The sequence below is a fragment of the Micromys minutus genome, assembly GCF_963924665.1.
Source record: "Micromys minutus genome assembly, chromosome: 2".
Classification (NCBI taxonomy): Eukaryota; Metazoa; Chordata; class Mammalia; order Rodentia; family Muridae; genus Micromys; species Micromys minutus.
The window spans coordinates 1,704,708-1,721,793 of NC_137971.1; the positions used below are offsets into that span (position 1 = coordinate 1,704,708).

Consider the following 17,086-nt stretch of genomic DNA (forward strand, 5'->3'; position numbering starts at 1 on the left):
AAGACACATGGGTTGGGTTAGCTGTCACGCTTTTTTTTTTCTTCCCTGTAATGAAAGGCTATGTCTACCCTTGAACATGGTGGGGAAAGAGTGAGAGCCTGGTAAAGACTTGAGGTCACTTTGTGGGAAATGAGGAGAGATGCTGACTAGGATAATGAAGAAAGATGTTGCAGACGTGATGAGGGCTGTATTGTGTGTAAGGAACATTAGTGTACAGAAACAGAACAGAGCTTGGGATGGCAGTTGGTTGGACTACTCTGGTGTGGACATTTTGCTGGTGAGGATGGAAGGAAATGTGTTGTTATGGTCTTGCTTAAACCCCTTTCAACACCACAGGTCAGCAAAATAGAACTGGTCATCTTCCTGATGCCCCACGCCCCCTAACTCAGTTCTCATCACTTTCCTACCCTTAGTCTTCTTTCAATCTGGCCCAGCTCTTATTCACTCCACCCTCTTCCAGTCATCCTGTCCAATGTACCTAAATTACACTGCATTTTCAACATGGGAGTTTTTGCTTCTTTCTGAAAACTCCTCCAAGTACCAAAAGAAATTCTAGTTGCCTTCGAACCCCCATATTCCCCAGAGAGAATCAATTTCTCATTCCCTATCAAACTACAATGGCTCATCATTTTCCTTTTCTGTTTTGGAGGGGTGGTTTGAGACAGGGGTTCTTTGTGTAACAGAGCCTGGATGTCGTAGAACTTTATTTGTAGAACAGGATGGCCTTGAACTCACAGAGCTCTTCCTAACTCTGCCTCCTGAGTGTTGGGATTAAAGGTTGAACCATCACACCCTGCAAACCATCATTTTCTTAGCCCCTTGAGAGAGAATTTGCCTCACTCTGAATCAGCAAGCCCAGGGTCACCAATGATTTAGTGTGGCCAATCAATGATTCCCTCCTAACATTTAAGATTGAGCTAGAGAGCCATAGATGTTGGACTCTGTAGATCTGGGTCCAGAGCTAATGCTTTCTACACTCTTTGCCTGAGTCCAGGGGAACACAGAAATTAAGAGCAGATTGGTACAGTAGACAAGATAACAAGACAAGGACAAAGGTAGAAGGAATGAGGCAGGAACAATCCTCTCAACCTAGGGTTCTATGCAAGACTGAAAGGGACATTTGCAGCTGAGATCAGGGAGATAGATATTCCACGTCATTACCAGGAATCACATGACAGTGACGATAGCCACAGGCAGTTTCTTCTCTCTGCCCCTGAACTAGAATACTCTGCTATTGCAGCATTTCCATACGTGTCTACTGGAGCAGGGGCTTTCTGGAGCACTAGTTAGTTACCGGTGTGTCTGTCTGCCTGGGACTCTGTTTTGCTCATTTGTTACAGGTGTATGTTGGATGGTTATCTTCACAGTTCACAAGATGATTCAATGTATCATTTCTTAGTAAATAAACTTCTTTCTGCTTTGCCCTCAATTTTGCTACTATATTATTTTTCTAAGTTTGTGACAAAGACCAAATAGAAGCAATCTAAAAGGAGGATTAATTTTAGCTTTTTCAGAAGTGTCAATATCAGGAAGGGCGTGGCACATCAGAGGTAAGCTCATATTCCTCCCAACCAATAGAAATTGAGAAGAATGTAAGAGGAGGCCAGGACCTACCCCAAGGACCCTCCCTACTGACCTTCAGCCAGGTCTTCCCTTCCTGCTTTCACCACCTTCCAATAATGACATCATATTATGAACCCATAAAACCTTCATTCCTTAGGCCAGAGTCTTCAGGCTCTAAATCATTTCTGCAAATGCCCTCCAAGACTCCCAGACACCGTTAGGCCTCCCTAGGTGTTTCTCAGTCAATCTAATTGACAAGAATGCATTATTTTACATAATTTTCATCAAATTGGCTTTTATGTGACCTGCCGTACCACCACCACCCCACTGCCAAATTTCACAGGCTTTGAGTTTCTCCTATTTTGAGTTCAATATAAAGGATTCAGAGTATAGTGGTCCTAAAAGACACCACCTCTCCTTTGTTTGGTAATGTTGTGGGTCTTAATAGAAAGCCCATCTAATTGTCTTTACCTCTGAGATAGCTATTTCTGAGAAAAGATGTTGGATCAGCTTAATTTTTTCTTTCCTTTCTTTTTTTCTTTTATTGAAAATAGGTTATTTTCTCATACAATATACTGATTAGAGTTTTCCCTCCGTCTAGTCCTCCCAGTTCTTCTCTACCTCCCCTGCCTTCTGGGTACACCTCCTTTCTGTCTTTCATTAGAAAACAACAGGCTTTTAAGATAACCAAATGTGACTAAATAAAATATAAGATAAAGCAAAAAATGTCATATCGAAGTCAGTCCAGGCAACAAACAGAAAGAGAAGAGCAGGCACAAGCTCCAGAGGTCCACTCACTCTCACACTAAGAAGACACATAAAAACACTAAGCTAAAAGCTGTTATGTGTATGTGGAGGACCTGGCTCAGACCCTCGTGGGTCTTGCTGCTTCCTGTGTGAACTTATATGCCTTCCTTAGTCTACTCAGAAGGCACTGGTTTCTTGTAATCTCCATTCTTTTGAACTTGTACACTCTTTCTGCCTCCTCCTTGGTGGGTTTCCCTGAACTCTGAGGGTAAGACATCCTATTTAATCTCTCTCTAATGTCTGGCTGTAGGTTTCTGCCTCTGTCCCCATATGCTGCTGGAGGAAGCTTTTCTGATGGTGACTGAATAAGTCATTGATCTGTAAGTATAGCGGAATACCATTAGGAGTTATTTGTTGATACTTTTTTCCTCTTAAGACCAGTAGTATTTGTTTTTACCCTAGGTCTCCGGGCTAGCTCGTCTATGGTTTTTGGTTACCTAAGCAGGGTCAAGTATAGGATCCTTCTCATGGAACCTTAAGTCAAATTAGCCATTGGTTGGTTAGCTATTCCCACTCATTCTGTATCACCACAGGACAGCTTAATTTCGATGATGCCATTGTAAACACATCAGCAGTGCATCTCCTTCATATCTACCCAGAATCTGATTCTTAAGAGTCAAGGACAGTGGTCCTCAGACTTCTGAGCTCCTATGAACCAGCATGACTATTAAGATTCGGGTTGCTGGATTTCTATTCTTCTAACAATATCGTTAAAAAGCACCAAGCTTTAGTTAATACAGCATTATTTCATAAAAGGGCATAACGTGCCCAAGTTATTGTGAGCACTACCAGCTAAATATAAAATATATTTGACTACAAAAACATTTTATTTATAAACTTCATACATATTTTAAAACAATAAAAGCATTTAACCTTATGCCTGACATAATGGTGCTTTGCTTTGTTAGTTACTGTTGTGGCCACTATGGCAGAACCCCTGACAGAGAAGTAAAGACTTATTTGATACTGTTTCAGAGGGTGGCCATCTATCATGGTGGAGAGGAAACAGCTGAGAAGGCAGAGTGGCTCAGTCCGTTAAGAGCTGGGATGATCGTGGCTAATTTCTATGCTGCCTAGCCGGAAGCAGAGACTAGACAGAAATCAGGGCCCTACCCCAGTTACCTACCTCCTACAAGCCAGGCTGATCTCCTAAGAAAACTCCAAGCCTTCAAAATAATAGTTATAAACTTGGGGATCCAGTGTTCAAACACCAGCCTGTGGTAGTCTTTTTAGAATCAAACCATCATATCTGTGTTCTTACTAGTATTTAGCATGTTATCCTTCCCCCCAATTTTTAAAAATCCACTTCCTTCAAGGTTTTGCTGAACCCCTTTGTAGATTGGATGGTGCCCTTTGAAGATGACAGTTACTAGAGAATTGAGTGACTAACAATCCGAGAAGATCCGGGGTTCCAAGAGTTCTTAGAAAGATGTGGAGATGGAGTGGGGTTGAAGGTTCATCCCGTGGGACGCCCCAACCTTGCTAGAAAGAGGAGGCTACTAGGTATAGGATGATTTAAGAAGCATGATAGATCAACACAAAGGATTTTTCTTGTTTTGATTCTGTGTGTGTGTATGCAGTATGATCATATATACATGTGCATGTTTGTAGGGGCCTGATATGACATCAGGTGTCTTCCTCAATCACTTTAGTTCTCGAATCAATGTCTCTTGCTGAACCTGGAGCTCAGTAAGTCCCAGGAACCTCCTGTGTCTGCTGCCCACAATCCTGGGATTACAGGATTGTGCTACTATCCCCAGCTTTGTTAGTGGATGCTGGGAAACCAACCTCAGCTCCACATTTGAATGGCAACCACACTATTTATAGAGCCATCTCTCCAGCCTCCCTGTTGCAAGATTTAATACTTCAGTGATGTGAAGAAACTTCCCACACCTACCCCTTGTGTAATGTTTGGGACAGTGGTATAACATTTCTGGTGAAAATTGAGAAAGGGCTTATAGCTCTCACTTGGGTTTAACACACACACACACACACACACACACACACACACACACACACACACACATATTAATATATATCTGTTCTCACATCTGTCTTCCTGTTTCAAAAGCCATTCTGGTCTCAGACCTGGTCATAGCTAAGAGAGATAAGATCAATTTGATTCCAAAGTTCTATACCTGGCTCAGCTGGGGAAGAACTCTGGTTTAAGGTTCCAATTACCAGGTCAAGACCAGAAAGGATCCTTGCACTGATACCTCAAGAACCAGCCTGAATCCTCGAAAGTTCTGGTAGTGCAATACCTAACCTCCCTAGGGCTAGAAAGGTGGTGTCTGTGAGGAGGGATATGCGCTATGATGTAACAACTGAGTCGTCAGAAAGCACCAGAGGAAACACTGTTGCCAGGGAACACAAAGGCTTCTAGCTCTATTGGTACCCTGTGCAAAATCTGCTCCCTCCACCCCGCATCCCCCCCCCTCGCCCCATCTCTGCATTTCCAACTCTCCTTTCTGAATCAGCTTTTAAAAAAATAAAACAACTCCAGAATTCTCCGTGTTATTTTATGTCAAGTAGAAACCAAGAACTCAAGAGTTCCACAATGTCACTCTAAGTATTTTCCTTACTATGCTACTAGTACTCCATGAAATGGGGGGGCACTAAAAGTAACTGCCTGAGGGATGGACTCTGACTATGCCCTCATTGGGGACTTAGAAGGGAGGAGGGGGGCGTGAACGGACATTTGAATGGAGTCGCTAGGGTGCCTTTCAATAAGCTGGCAAATTCCCTTCAGCCCACCCACCCCTCCCGGACCTCAAATAAACTTCTTTCTCATTTAAATCGAAATCGCCCAAGGTGGGGAAAGTTAGTCCCAGTCTCACGATTCCGCTCGGTCCCTTCCCAAGGCCCACACTACGGACGCAGGTCTGCGGGTCGGTGCGGACTAGCGATGGCAGTCCCTGATGCAGTCCGTCCTCTGGCCGGCTTGGGCAGTGTCCCAACAGTCTGCGCTCGGGCTCTGCGGCGCTGCCCTGCAGGGAAAGCAGCAACTCACTGCGGTCGGCGCAGAGGTAACGGGGCAGGACCCACGGCTGGTGCGGGGGTTGGGAGCAAAATAACGGATGGCCGCGCCTGGCCCGGTCAGCCCGACTACCCTAGGTCGCCCTCCGTTAACTCCCGCGCTCCTGAGAGGACAGCCGCACCGATCGCCGCGCCACCGCCGGCGGAATGCAGGCGTGGGGGAGCAGCGCTGGAAGCGCGCCGAGAGGATGGGAAGGACCCGCGAGCACGCGCGCCGGGGCGCCGGGGGCGCGCACGCCCTGACGTCACGCGCCGCTCGCCCAATGAGCGCAGACTTTGCGGGGAGGCGCCGTTCCCGCCCTCGCCCGCCGCCGGTCCGCCGCTCGGGCCGCCCCCGGGGGAAGAGTCTGAGGAGGCTCGAGGCCGCGGCGGGCTAAGGCGCCGCAAGGCAGCGTCGGGCTGCGGAGGCTGGGTTCGGGCCCGGGGAGCAGCTTATCCGCGACCGATGTCCTCAAGATGGAGGCGGCGGGGGCGACGGCGTGAGGAGGAGGGCGGCGCGGAGAGCGCGGGAGCAGGCCGAGGGGCGGCGGGGGCGGCGGGATGGGGCTGCTGCTTATGATCCTGGCGTCGGCCGTGCTGGGCTCGTTCCTCACGCTGCTCACACAGTTCCTGCTGCTTTACCGCAGACAGCCCGAGCCGCGGGCGGACGAGGCAGCCCGCGCGGGCGACGGCTTCCGCTACCTTAAGCCGGTGCCGGGCCTGCCCCTCAGGGAGTACCTCTATGGCGGCGGCGCCGAGGAGCCCGCCGCCGGGTCCTCCGAGGCCGGCGCCAGCCCGACCCCGACCACCGACAGCTCGGCCCCGCCGACGCTGGAGACCTGCTACTTCCTCAACGCCACCATCCTGTTCCTGTTCCGGGAGCTGCGGGACACCGCGCTCGCCCGCCGCTGGGTCACCAAGAAGATCAAGGTGGAGTTCGAGGAGCTGCTGCAGACCAAGACGGCCGGCCGCCTGCTGGAGGGGCTGAGTCTGCGCGACGTGTTCCTGGGCGACACGGTGCCCTTCATCAAGACCATCCGGCTGGTGCGACCCGTGGTGGCCTCAGGCACAGGCGAGCCCGACGACCCCGACGGGGACGCGGTGCCCGCCACCTGCCCCGAGGAGCTGGCCTTTGAGGCGGAGGTGGAGTACAACGGCGGCTTCCACCTGGCCATCGACGTGGACCTGGTGTTCGGCAAGTCCGCCTACCTGTTCGTGAAGCTGTCGCGCGTGGTGGGGAGGCTGCGCTTCGTTCTTACCCGCGTGCCCTTCACCCACTGGTTCTTCTCTTTCGTGGAGGACCCGCTGATTGACTTCGAGGTGCGCTCCCAGTTCGAGGGGCGGCCCATGCCCCAGCTCACCTCCATCATCGTCAACCAGCTCAAGAAGATCATCAAACGCAAACACACCCTGCCCAGTTACAAGATCAGGTGAGAAGGGGTCAGGAGAGCGGAGGCTGTCCGGGGACTGTAGCCAGGGAGGGGCCAAGGCCGATTCCCAGTAGGACCCTGGTTTATGTCCACCTGGACAGGAGGCCCCCAGGCAAAGAAAAGCAGTTGGTGTACACTTCCCGTGCTGCCAAGGCAGGACTGGGAGCTGGAGGCCTGGCCACCTTGTTCCTGGCCGTCAGTGTCTCTCCTGGGCCTGTTGAAACACACTTGTGTGTGGTTGCTGCAGCCTGGGGGGCAGAGGCCGTGTCTCTGCCTCTTCAGCATCTCCTGCACCACGTAGAGTTGTTCCTGGACAACATTGCAGACCTGAAGGGCGTGCTCACAGCCGGGGTGTGTTCTGTGTGGCAGGGGTTGTTGCAGAGGGATGTGACTTGGAGGAGTTGAGTCCCAAGCGTTGTGTTTTTCTTTGTGGATTTGTGGTAACTCATCTGCCCTTGGGAAGTAGATTCTGCACCACAGACAGACCCAGACTCTACTTCTCAGGTGTCTACTCCCTGTGGCTGTTCCTTAACTCCAAGTCACCTTGGGAGTATTATTTTAAAGACAGTGGTTGGGAGGTTTTTGAAGTTCTTGTGTATCTGGTGACCTAGTTTTATGTGGTAACACCTTTGATTAACTAATGTATGAATTTTCTTTTTCGGACATAGACGTGGAAATGAGTATTTGGAGGATTAGATGTTTTACGTGTTCGACTTGGAAGGCTTGCTGGAGTAGAAAGGCTCATGTTTCTTTTAAAATGACCAAAGTTTTAACTCTCTTTCTATCCTTCTTTAACTTTATGTTCACTAAACAGAACACTATGGACTTACCAGTCTAGTATTCCTCAGCTGCTGCTCTTTAGTGAAGATTGAATTTCCTGGACATCTTCTCTAGCACATAATGCAGAAGCAGTGCAGATTCGGGATGGAGTTTTGATTTGTGGATCTTGGACTTTACTAGTTATGTTTTTGTTAGGCTGATAGAATAAACAACAGTTAAACTTTGGGATGGCAAGAGAACTATTGTGTGGAACACATATTTCCATGGATGGTGAACTAGTTATTTACTATGCAGGATTTCTAGCTCTGTAAAGTAGACACAGTTTATGAAACCTACTTTTACATGACTGCATTATGAGTTGTAGTTTGTAAGCAGTGATGTATTTATAGCAGTGTGTTGCTAAGGAAATCATAAACACAAGTTGTTACGGATTTTGATAATCACAACTCTTGATCAATCAGAAACCACTGCAGAGTGCATCACTCAATATGTAGAGTTTTTGGATGTTTACTATATTCTTACTATTCTCAGTGCTCAAGATTCAATGCTGATCAGAAATAAATGCTGCTTCCACCTTTATGAAATTCAGACTTTAGTGAGAATTATCTACTTAATAACATTTAAACTTAGGTGGAGCTGTTAGAAGGTTGAAATTACTAGAAAGTTGCTTTTGTGTTCGTAACTGGGAAACATGCATGGTGTGCTCAGCCAGTTCTCCAAAGGGGTGCTCCACTGAGGGATGTTACAGTGGTGACTGTGGGCCTGATTCAGATAGAGATGCCTCAGACTATCATCATTCTCATAAAGAGAAAGTAACCAGTGTTAATCCTGTTTTATTGTTGAAGGAATGAAGCACATAGTAGTTAAATAACCTGCTTAAGCCGAACAAGCAGTCAAGTGATGGTTAGGTTAAAGTGAGGCTGCTTTTTAATTTTTTTGTAACTAAGAGAATTTATTTCAACTTCACTTTTTACTTTTGGATTGGGAATTATCCACCAATACATACTTTTTATTTAAATTTTTGCTTTCCTGTTTGAAAAAAACCTTCTAAATCATTCTAATTGAATGAAGAAAACTACAAAAAAAAAAAAAAAAAAAAAAAAAAAAGACAGAAAGAAAAAGAAAGTTTCTTTAGCTTTTAGAATTAGAAATAACATTTTAGACAGCCCAAACCTTTAACCCTAAATCCAGAATGAAGTCCTTTAAGTGCATTAGAATGACTCCATTTAATTACCTTGATTATTAGTGGTGCAAAAAAAATTATGATGTTTCCTAAAGCAGTACAGACTAGGGCATGGGAGAGGTTGTCTTCTTTGGGTACACAGTTGTTGATCATTAGCATCACCACCTATGGTGCTAGGGAAGGAGCCTGGAACACTCTCAGAAAACAGTCTGTTACTGAGCTTCACCCCTAGAAGTTCCACCCCCACCTGGTTCTCAAATGATTTTATTTCAAAGTATTATTACAGTAAGTTAGATATTTTCTCAAGTTAACCTTAGAACTCTTGGTAAACCGTAGCTATAAACTTCCTGACTTAAACTGGAAACTTCAAGAGGATCCTTTAAAGTTTTTGTAAGGCTAAGCCTTTGGGTGTTACTCTGTTCAATATTTCTTTTTTAGTCCTCCAGATTGTGTTTATCCATTTGAACATCTAATCTTCTTAGTAAGAGCTAAAATAGTAAAAGAAAATTATACTAAGTCTCTAGGCTCTTTGCTGCTTTAATCATTATGTAACAATTGTCTTGTTGGTGAACACTGTTGTCATCACTTTCTAAACCCCTGTTTTCCTTTTCCATATTGCTAAAATGAAGTAGGCATTTACAGCTAACAGCCAGGTCCTAGGCTTTGACCTAGAAATAGTAAAGTTTCCTAAGGACTCATGATAGATGCTTAAGTTTACCAACTAAAGCAGTCATTTATAAAACACTAGATTTTAAAAATGAAGTTTAATATGCTGAAAATATGTTCTCTATTGTATTGAAGTTAGGAGTTTATATAGCCCCCTCATTGTTTTAATCTTTTTCCCTTTAAAATGTGTATTTAAAAATTGTTCATAAAGTAGAAATACTTTTAAAACTTCCAAATTAGTCTTTATCACTGTTTTTTCATACACGGAGAGTCTTTCTTCACTGTGAAGTCTGAGTTATAGTCGTGGGGCAGCAGAGCAGGGATATCTAAGGTTTAGGAGTCACATATTTGAGATTCTTATTAATGTATCTGATTTTAGAGTAATGGTTCTCAACTTTCTTAAGATTGTGTCCCTTTAATAAAGTTCCTTATGTTGTGGTGACCCCAACCATAAAATTATTTTCATTGCTAATTCAGAAGTGTAATTTTGCTACTACTATGAATTGTAATGCAAATATCTGTGTTTTCCAGTGATCTTAGGTGACTCTGTAAAAGGGTCATTCAACTCCTGTTTTAGGGTGTTGTCCTGTAGCTCATGGGAAGATGGGAAGGACAAATTCAGTTTGCAGGCACTGTTTATTGGGCCTATACTGGTTTTCCAATGCTAAAAGGTGAGATATTTTACTTGAAGTCAATTTCTGATTTCTGATTTTTATTTCCATATATGCATCCCACACAGCAAGAAACTAGCAGGGTCTGTCTTTTGTTTGAGTTTGGAAAATGGTTTGCTTGAGTGGATTTGGTCAGTAACTAACAATTCTTGGGTACAAAAGAGGAAACAGTCACTTGATTGGCATTGTATTTGAGTTTATTGAATATGGAACATGTGGGGAAGTTATTTATAGGTATTTATGGGTATAAAATATCTTTTGAGCATTCATTTTGTTGTAACTAATTCTTTTGTTTTGTCTTTTTATTACTGTAAACTACATGAAAATATATTTGTAGGAAGTTTTACATATTCTCAGTGACTTGAAAGCAAAGAAGACCACATTATATTATCCTGTTAAGGTCAAGGGACAGGACAATAACACCATTATATTAATGTGCACACCATTGATTTCCAAGAACTAAGTTAGGCTTGGTCTGTAAAGCCTCCTACTTTATAATGTAGTTTATACATAATTTATTTCTTGGTCTAATGAGATGAAGAGCATTTGTTCTTAATGTCAGTTATGTTTAATTTTTTTTCCTGATTATTTGAGGCAAAGATGATTTTAAGTAACCCATTCTCTCTTAGAAACTTCCAAAGTAAATTCACAAAAACAAACAAATAAACAAAAAAAACCTGGACAAAACTATTTGGGAGATGTAATGTATTGTACTTAACTCTTTCATACTTTTTTTGTGTGTACATAGATAACCTTACAATGGTATGTTCTCTTTAAGGTGGCTACTAAAGTTTCTTAGTGGCAATAGTAATGGTTAGCTTTACTTACTAGTATTACTAGGAAATCTAACTAACCTTTCATACTTCAAGATACTAGAAACAATGGCATTAGTGTGTTATTCTAGCTGTTTTGAAGCAATGATGTAATGTAATAGCTGATTTTTTATCTGCTGTGCTTTCTTCTTACTTTATGGCTCAGAGGAAATATGTTTTCATGTTTCTTTGTAAATGGAATTTCAAGATCATTTTCTCAGAGATGAATCATGAAGTCGTTTTAGAAAGTCATTTATTTTCCTGTAAGTGGTGATTGCATACTGCATATATCTAGTTCTTTGCTGGGTCTGCCTGTGATAAAAATAGATATAAGGGGGCTGGAGAGATGGCTCAGTAGTTAAGAGCACTGACTGTTCTTCTAAAGGTCCTGAGTTCAATTCCCAGCAACCACATGGTAGTTCACAACCATCTGTAATGGGATCAGATGCTCTCTTCTTATCCGTCTGAAAACAGCTACAGTCTATTCACATAGAATAAATAAGTCTTAGAAAATAAAATGAAATAGTCATATGGAAGTTATGCTGTCACACTATTTGTTTTCTAAGGCAAACAAATAATCAAATTAATAATAATGGTATTTGGATATACTTAAGACTTCAGTTTGTGAGGAACATGAACAGATCGATATCTCCCCTTGAGCATTCAGATGATTACTTATTGCTATATATAGTATGGTATATCTAGGGAAAAACATTATATACAGGGCTCAGCACTACTCAGTTCCACATATCTACTGCAAAGAGTAACACTAGAGTTAAGTGTTCTCTGTTTTAATGATAGTTTTATGTCTGGCACATTGAGTTTCCTGAAGATGCTACTATTATAGAAATGCATTGATAAATCTGCTTTAGAAATCAGAGGGCAAAAGTATATGAGAAAGTTAGGCTTTAATCAGTAATGTATGTGTGTACTGGCTATGTTGAGAACCACAGTTTATTCCTCTAATAAAGCATATTATGTTGGAGGAGTATCCTGTCCCAACATTTAATATTGGTGTATTAACTAGCAGTTTATTAGATGAGCTGGACAATAAAATAACTTTTCTATAGGTGTCTGGCAGTTACTCTAAGCAGTCAACACGCTTGCTGTCTCTCTCAAGCAAGATGTTTTTATGGATACAGAAACACAGGTTTAGAAGGTATCATTGATTTTCTCAGAGTCCCAAGTAAATAAACGAAGTAGTAAGAAAAATCCCGGAAGCCCAAGGAAGGCCCCATGCTGTTTCAGTAGCTATGAGGGCTAGGTGCTTATAGGCCTGTAAGCTTCAATTATTTTGTGTGTGTGTGTGTGTGTGTGTGTGTGTGTGTGTTTAATTTTTAAAAGAAGATGATGAAACTCTCTGCACCTGAAAATTCTAAACTATTCACTGCCTGGCTTTCTTCAGATCTTTACCCTCAACAACCAAGAAAAAAAACTCACATGATTCTAGCCTGCCCAAGAACAAAACAAAACAAAAATGCGTCTCAGCTTTTTAAGGGGTCTTTTAACTTTTGTTTTATGGAAAGCTAATGGGGGCTGTGGATAATTTCTGCAGAAAAATAGAAAAGTAGATTTTTGTTTAATTTCATGAAATTACTTACCTTGAAACATACATAGGGTTTTTAGATATCAGGCTGAAAAGCAAACACTGACAGAAGACAGTTTTGTTGCTTTAAACTCAACTAATAACAATAAGCTAGCACAGAGCAGACACTTCATAGTCTAGCTTATCTTCTTGTAATGTACCAAGAGTGTAGCTCAGACGTTTCTAAATAAACTTCTGTATAACACAATGTTCTCTCTCCCCCATCTCTTTCTCTTTCCTCCGTTCCTCCCCCCACCCTCTTGGTGAGATTTCTCTAGCTTGTTTGAGGCATTTGATGCAATAATAATTCAGTTGATATCTGAAGTCCAAGTTTCTACCCTTCAAGACAATAATGATAAAATTAACTAAAGTCCACCAATCTCATTGGGTAAATGCTGATTTTTTTTACACTATTTTGTCAGTCTTTTACAGGTATTCAGATAGTGTTGGGTAGTTAGAAATGTATTCCTGCTATTCCCAGGAGTATACGTAAACAGTCAAGCACATGCAGTCATTCTCTACACTCAGTGTAGATGCCTCTTGGTTCTCTACCTTCCATTTCTCTCCTTAATGACCAAGTGCAGTAGATAGGGAACCACCAGGTATATTCTCTGTGTGTGAATCCAAGTCTTCCTTTTTACCCCCTTTCTCTCCCACAGTATGTGTGGCTCCAACTCTTCCTTTTTACGCCTTTCTGAAAAAAATAACTTAAGCAGGCTTTAATGAGATTCTACTGCTCCTGTATCTCCTCAGTTGTTTTCTTGTATTTGCCCTTCTTTCCTGCTTTCCTCTTCAGGGTCTCTCTCTTTTTCTCTCTCTTGGCATTTGTCCAGCTTTACCCGGGTGATGACCATGTTGCTGGTGTGGATGCCTACATGGACAGTTATGCCATTAGCCTTTTCTTTCTGTGTTTGCTCATGTAGATGACATATTCTTCTTATATACCTGGCCTTTGTAATTTCCTCAGACAATCTGAACTTCATCCTTTCTATTGGACATAAATTAAAACATTACACTTTTGTCTCAGCTCTTTGGAAGAGGGGAAGACATGATCTCTCCTAGAGTATTTCTGTTTATCTTTGGGTTTTTTTTTTTTAAAGATTTATTTATATGAGTACACTGTAGCTACACTTCAGACACACCAGAAGAGGGCATCAGATCCCATTACAGATGGTTGGGAGCTACCATGTGGTTGCTGGGAATTGAACTCAGGAAGAACAGTCAGTACTCTTAACTACTGGGCCATCTCTCCAGCCCTTCTTTGGATTTCTTAAACAGAATATATGGAGTGTGTTTATCGCCCTTTCCCCCCTTTAAGAAGGTGTATGTGTATGTGTCTACACATGCATGCACATGTGCATTCATATGCCCGTGCATGTGTAGTTCAGAGTTTGGTGTTGGGCTTCTGACTCAGTTGCTCTCCACTTTATTTTTAGAGACACATTCTCTTACTGAACTTGAAGCTTGCAGATACAGCTAGATGGTCTCGCCAGACAGCTGTCCTGTCTCTGCCTTTTTCCTAACTTTAGGATTACAGGCCCATGGTGTCTTACCTGTGGCTCAAGGAGGTTGAACTCATTTCCCCATGCCTGCACAAGCACTTTACTGACTGAGCAATCATTTCAGCTCTAACTTGCTTTTTTTTTCCTTAATGGTTAAAGATTATTGTTGGCAAATGATGTATAAACAAATATTTTTATATAGTCTCTAGAGATATGTGCCTTCTCTCCCTGCACTGTTCTGCAGAGATCAGTCCATTACAAGAACTTTGTTGTCAATCCTAGCCCTATATTGGGTATTAGTTCCTCTTTTTTACAGAATGAAAAGCCAAATATGGGCGTTTTTGCAGCCTTCTCTATATTCCAAAAGCCTTGGGTTTTAATTTTACATTTAAAAAAGTCAATATTAATTAACTGTAGATCATTCTTTCTGTGAACTGATATAGAATAACAATAAAATTTATTTTCATTAGTCTAGTGCATAATTGTCAATTTTTGTGAAATCAGCAGAATGCTTTAGAACACATTTCTCTTTATTCTGTAGTCAGCACATTAGGCACCATAAATTCTTCATGTGGGAAGAGTGAAGCTGATTCTATGGTGAGTGGGATATTGAAATAGCTGGCTTCTGATTTGCTTTAGTAATAGAGCTGGAAAACCTCTCTCCCCAATATAATTGGTTCTTCTTGTATATGTAAAAATACTGTGGCTCCTATAGTAAAAATACGCCAGGAGACTTTATTCTTTTGCATTAAGTATTGTCTTCATTACTTTTCTATTGCTATGATAAGGCACCATATCCAAAGGCTCAGTTGGTTTCACAGGGTTAGAGTCCATGATCAGCATGGCATGCCTGGCACTGAAGCAGTAGCTGAGATGATATTAAAGGAAGGATGCTACTGCTCCTAGGGTCTAATCAGTAATTACCTCTACAACTTACAGTTACGTGACTACAAGTTTTTGCTGGAAAGATTTTGGATCAATAGTAACTTTGTCTTACACATTTGTAATCCTAGCACTTGGGAGATGGAGGAGGGGGAGTCCATCCTCAGCTACATAGTGAGTGTAGGGCACATGAGACCAAATCTCAAAAACAAGCAAATCATAGGGAGGATTAATGAGCTGATTTTTTTTTTTTTTTTTTTTGGTAGCTGAAAATTGGGGGGGGGGGTGCTCTGCAGTATTAAGGACTAGGAATCTCTATCTTGAAAATTAACTTGTGTTCTGCTCTTAGACAACTTATTCATGTAGTTAAAAGTATCTAGCAAGTTACAAGTCTAATGTTTGTTGTATGCTAATGTTTTGTCTGTTTCACAGATGTGTTTTATAAAGTTGTGCCCCCTGACTGTGTGTGTGTGTGTGTGTGTCTGTGTGTCTGTGTGTCTGTCTGTCTGTCTGTCTGTCTGTCTTGGAGGTCAGAGGACAATGTCCAGACTATTCTTCACCTTCTACTTTGTTTTGAGATAGTCTCTTATTTGCCAAGCTAGCTGGCCTGCAAGCTTCAAGGAGTCTTTTGTCTGTGCCTCCCATCTCACCATAGGAACATGGGATTATAGACAAGTGCTACTGAGTCCAGTTTTATGTGAGTCCTGGAGAAACAAACGTGGGTCCTTACCTTTGCTTGACAAATGGTTTACCCACTAAGTCATTTCCCTCTCCTATTTTCTGGAGGAGTTTTTTATATGGATTAAGTTGCTGACTACATAAAGCTTTACATTAGTCATTGGTAACATAAGTAAATCATTCAGGTCTTTAGTTCTCTGTAATTTGCTAGAGTAAGGTGATTCTTACACAGTTAAATGAAATGATTTTTTTAGAAGGCAATGAAAATCTCATTCTTACTGTTATTGACAGGTACAGCTTTGTTATAAAATTTAGCACTTCAGTATTTGGAAAGATTATTCTTTTTTAAAAAATTTATTTCATAAAATATTATTATAGCTCACAAAATTTGTTATACAATAATATATGATGAATACATGTTTTTATTTCTTTTTCTTTTCCTCTTTTCTAAGAAGGACTGAGCCTTTCAAATTTTGGCCTTCCTTCTTTTTGAGCTTCATAAGGTCTGTGACTTGTTTCTATGGTATTCAGAGTTTTCTGGGGTTAGTATCCAATTATCAGTCAGTGCACACCATGTGTGTTCTTTTGTGACTGGGTTACCTCACTCAGGATGATATTCTCTAGATGCATCCATTTTCTTAGGAATTTTGTAAAGTCATTGTTTCTAATAGCTGAGTAGTACTCCATTGTGTAAATATAACACACTTTTCTGTATTCATTCCTCTGTTGAAGGACATCTGGGTTCTTTCCAGCTTCTGGCTATTATAAATAAGGTTGCTATGAACATGGTGGAGCATGTGTCCTTATTATATGTTGAAGAATCTCTGGGGTATATGCCCAGAAGCGGGATAGCTGGGTCTTCAGGTAGTACTATGTCCAATTTTTTGAGGAACCACCAGACTGATTTCCAGAGTGGTTGTACCAGCATTTATTCTTTCTTTGAGACAGAGTTTGTCTGTAGCCCTGGCTGTCCTAGAACTCTCTAGACCAGGCAGGGTAACCTTGAACTGAGAGATATCCCTATTTCTCCTTCCTGGCCACTGGGATTAAATGCATGCTCTACCACTGCCTGGCAACTTTTTGGTTTTTAAGCAGGTCAGAATAGCAAACTTTTGATATGGAGGAATTAAGTTAAACATTTGCAGTAAAATGTTTCCTTTTGTTTACTAATGTTGGTGTAGTAAGGAGTATAAACTTTAGATATTGGAGATGAATAAAGAAAAAATTGATGATCATAATTTGTAATAAACTTTGCTAAGCACAGCATATCTAGGCCTTTTAAAAAAGTAATTACTAAAATATCTAAATATCACTTTGAAATCTGAATAAACAGTTGAGTAAATTACTCAAAAATTGAACTTTTTAATAATTTTAGAGTTAGGATTTGAACTTAATCCTGAGAATCTTGGAGGTCATGAGAAGTTATTGAACCAGACTCTGGTAATAATTGTTGGAACTTAGGAAATATCTCTGTTCTTAAGGTATTTCTCGAAAAGTAACTTAGCTTTTCTC

At 41.8% G+C, this 17,086-nt stretch overlaps 1 protein-coding gene across 1 annotated transcript in view; it reads left to right on the forward strand.

Moving 5' to 3' along the window:
- Nucleotides 1–5,860: 5,860 nt before the first annotated feature.
- Nucleotides 5,861–17,086, forward strand: part of PDZD8 (PDZ domain containing 8) — a 52,434-nt gene continuing 41,208 nt past the window's right edge. The window contains exon 1 of the mRNA XM_080911607.1: nucleotides 5,861–6,815. Within this exon, the coding sequence (XP_080767733.1) occupies nucleotides 5,947–6,815 (869 nt within the window). The 5' untranslated portion in view covers nucleotides 5,861–5,946. The remainder of the gene's footprint in view (nucleotides 6,816–17,086) is intronic.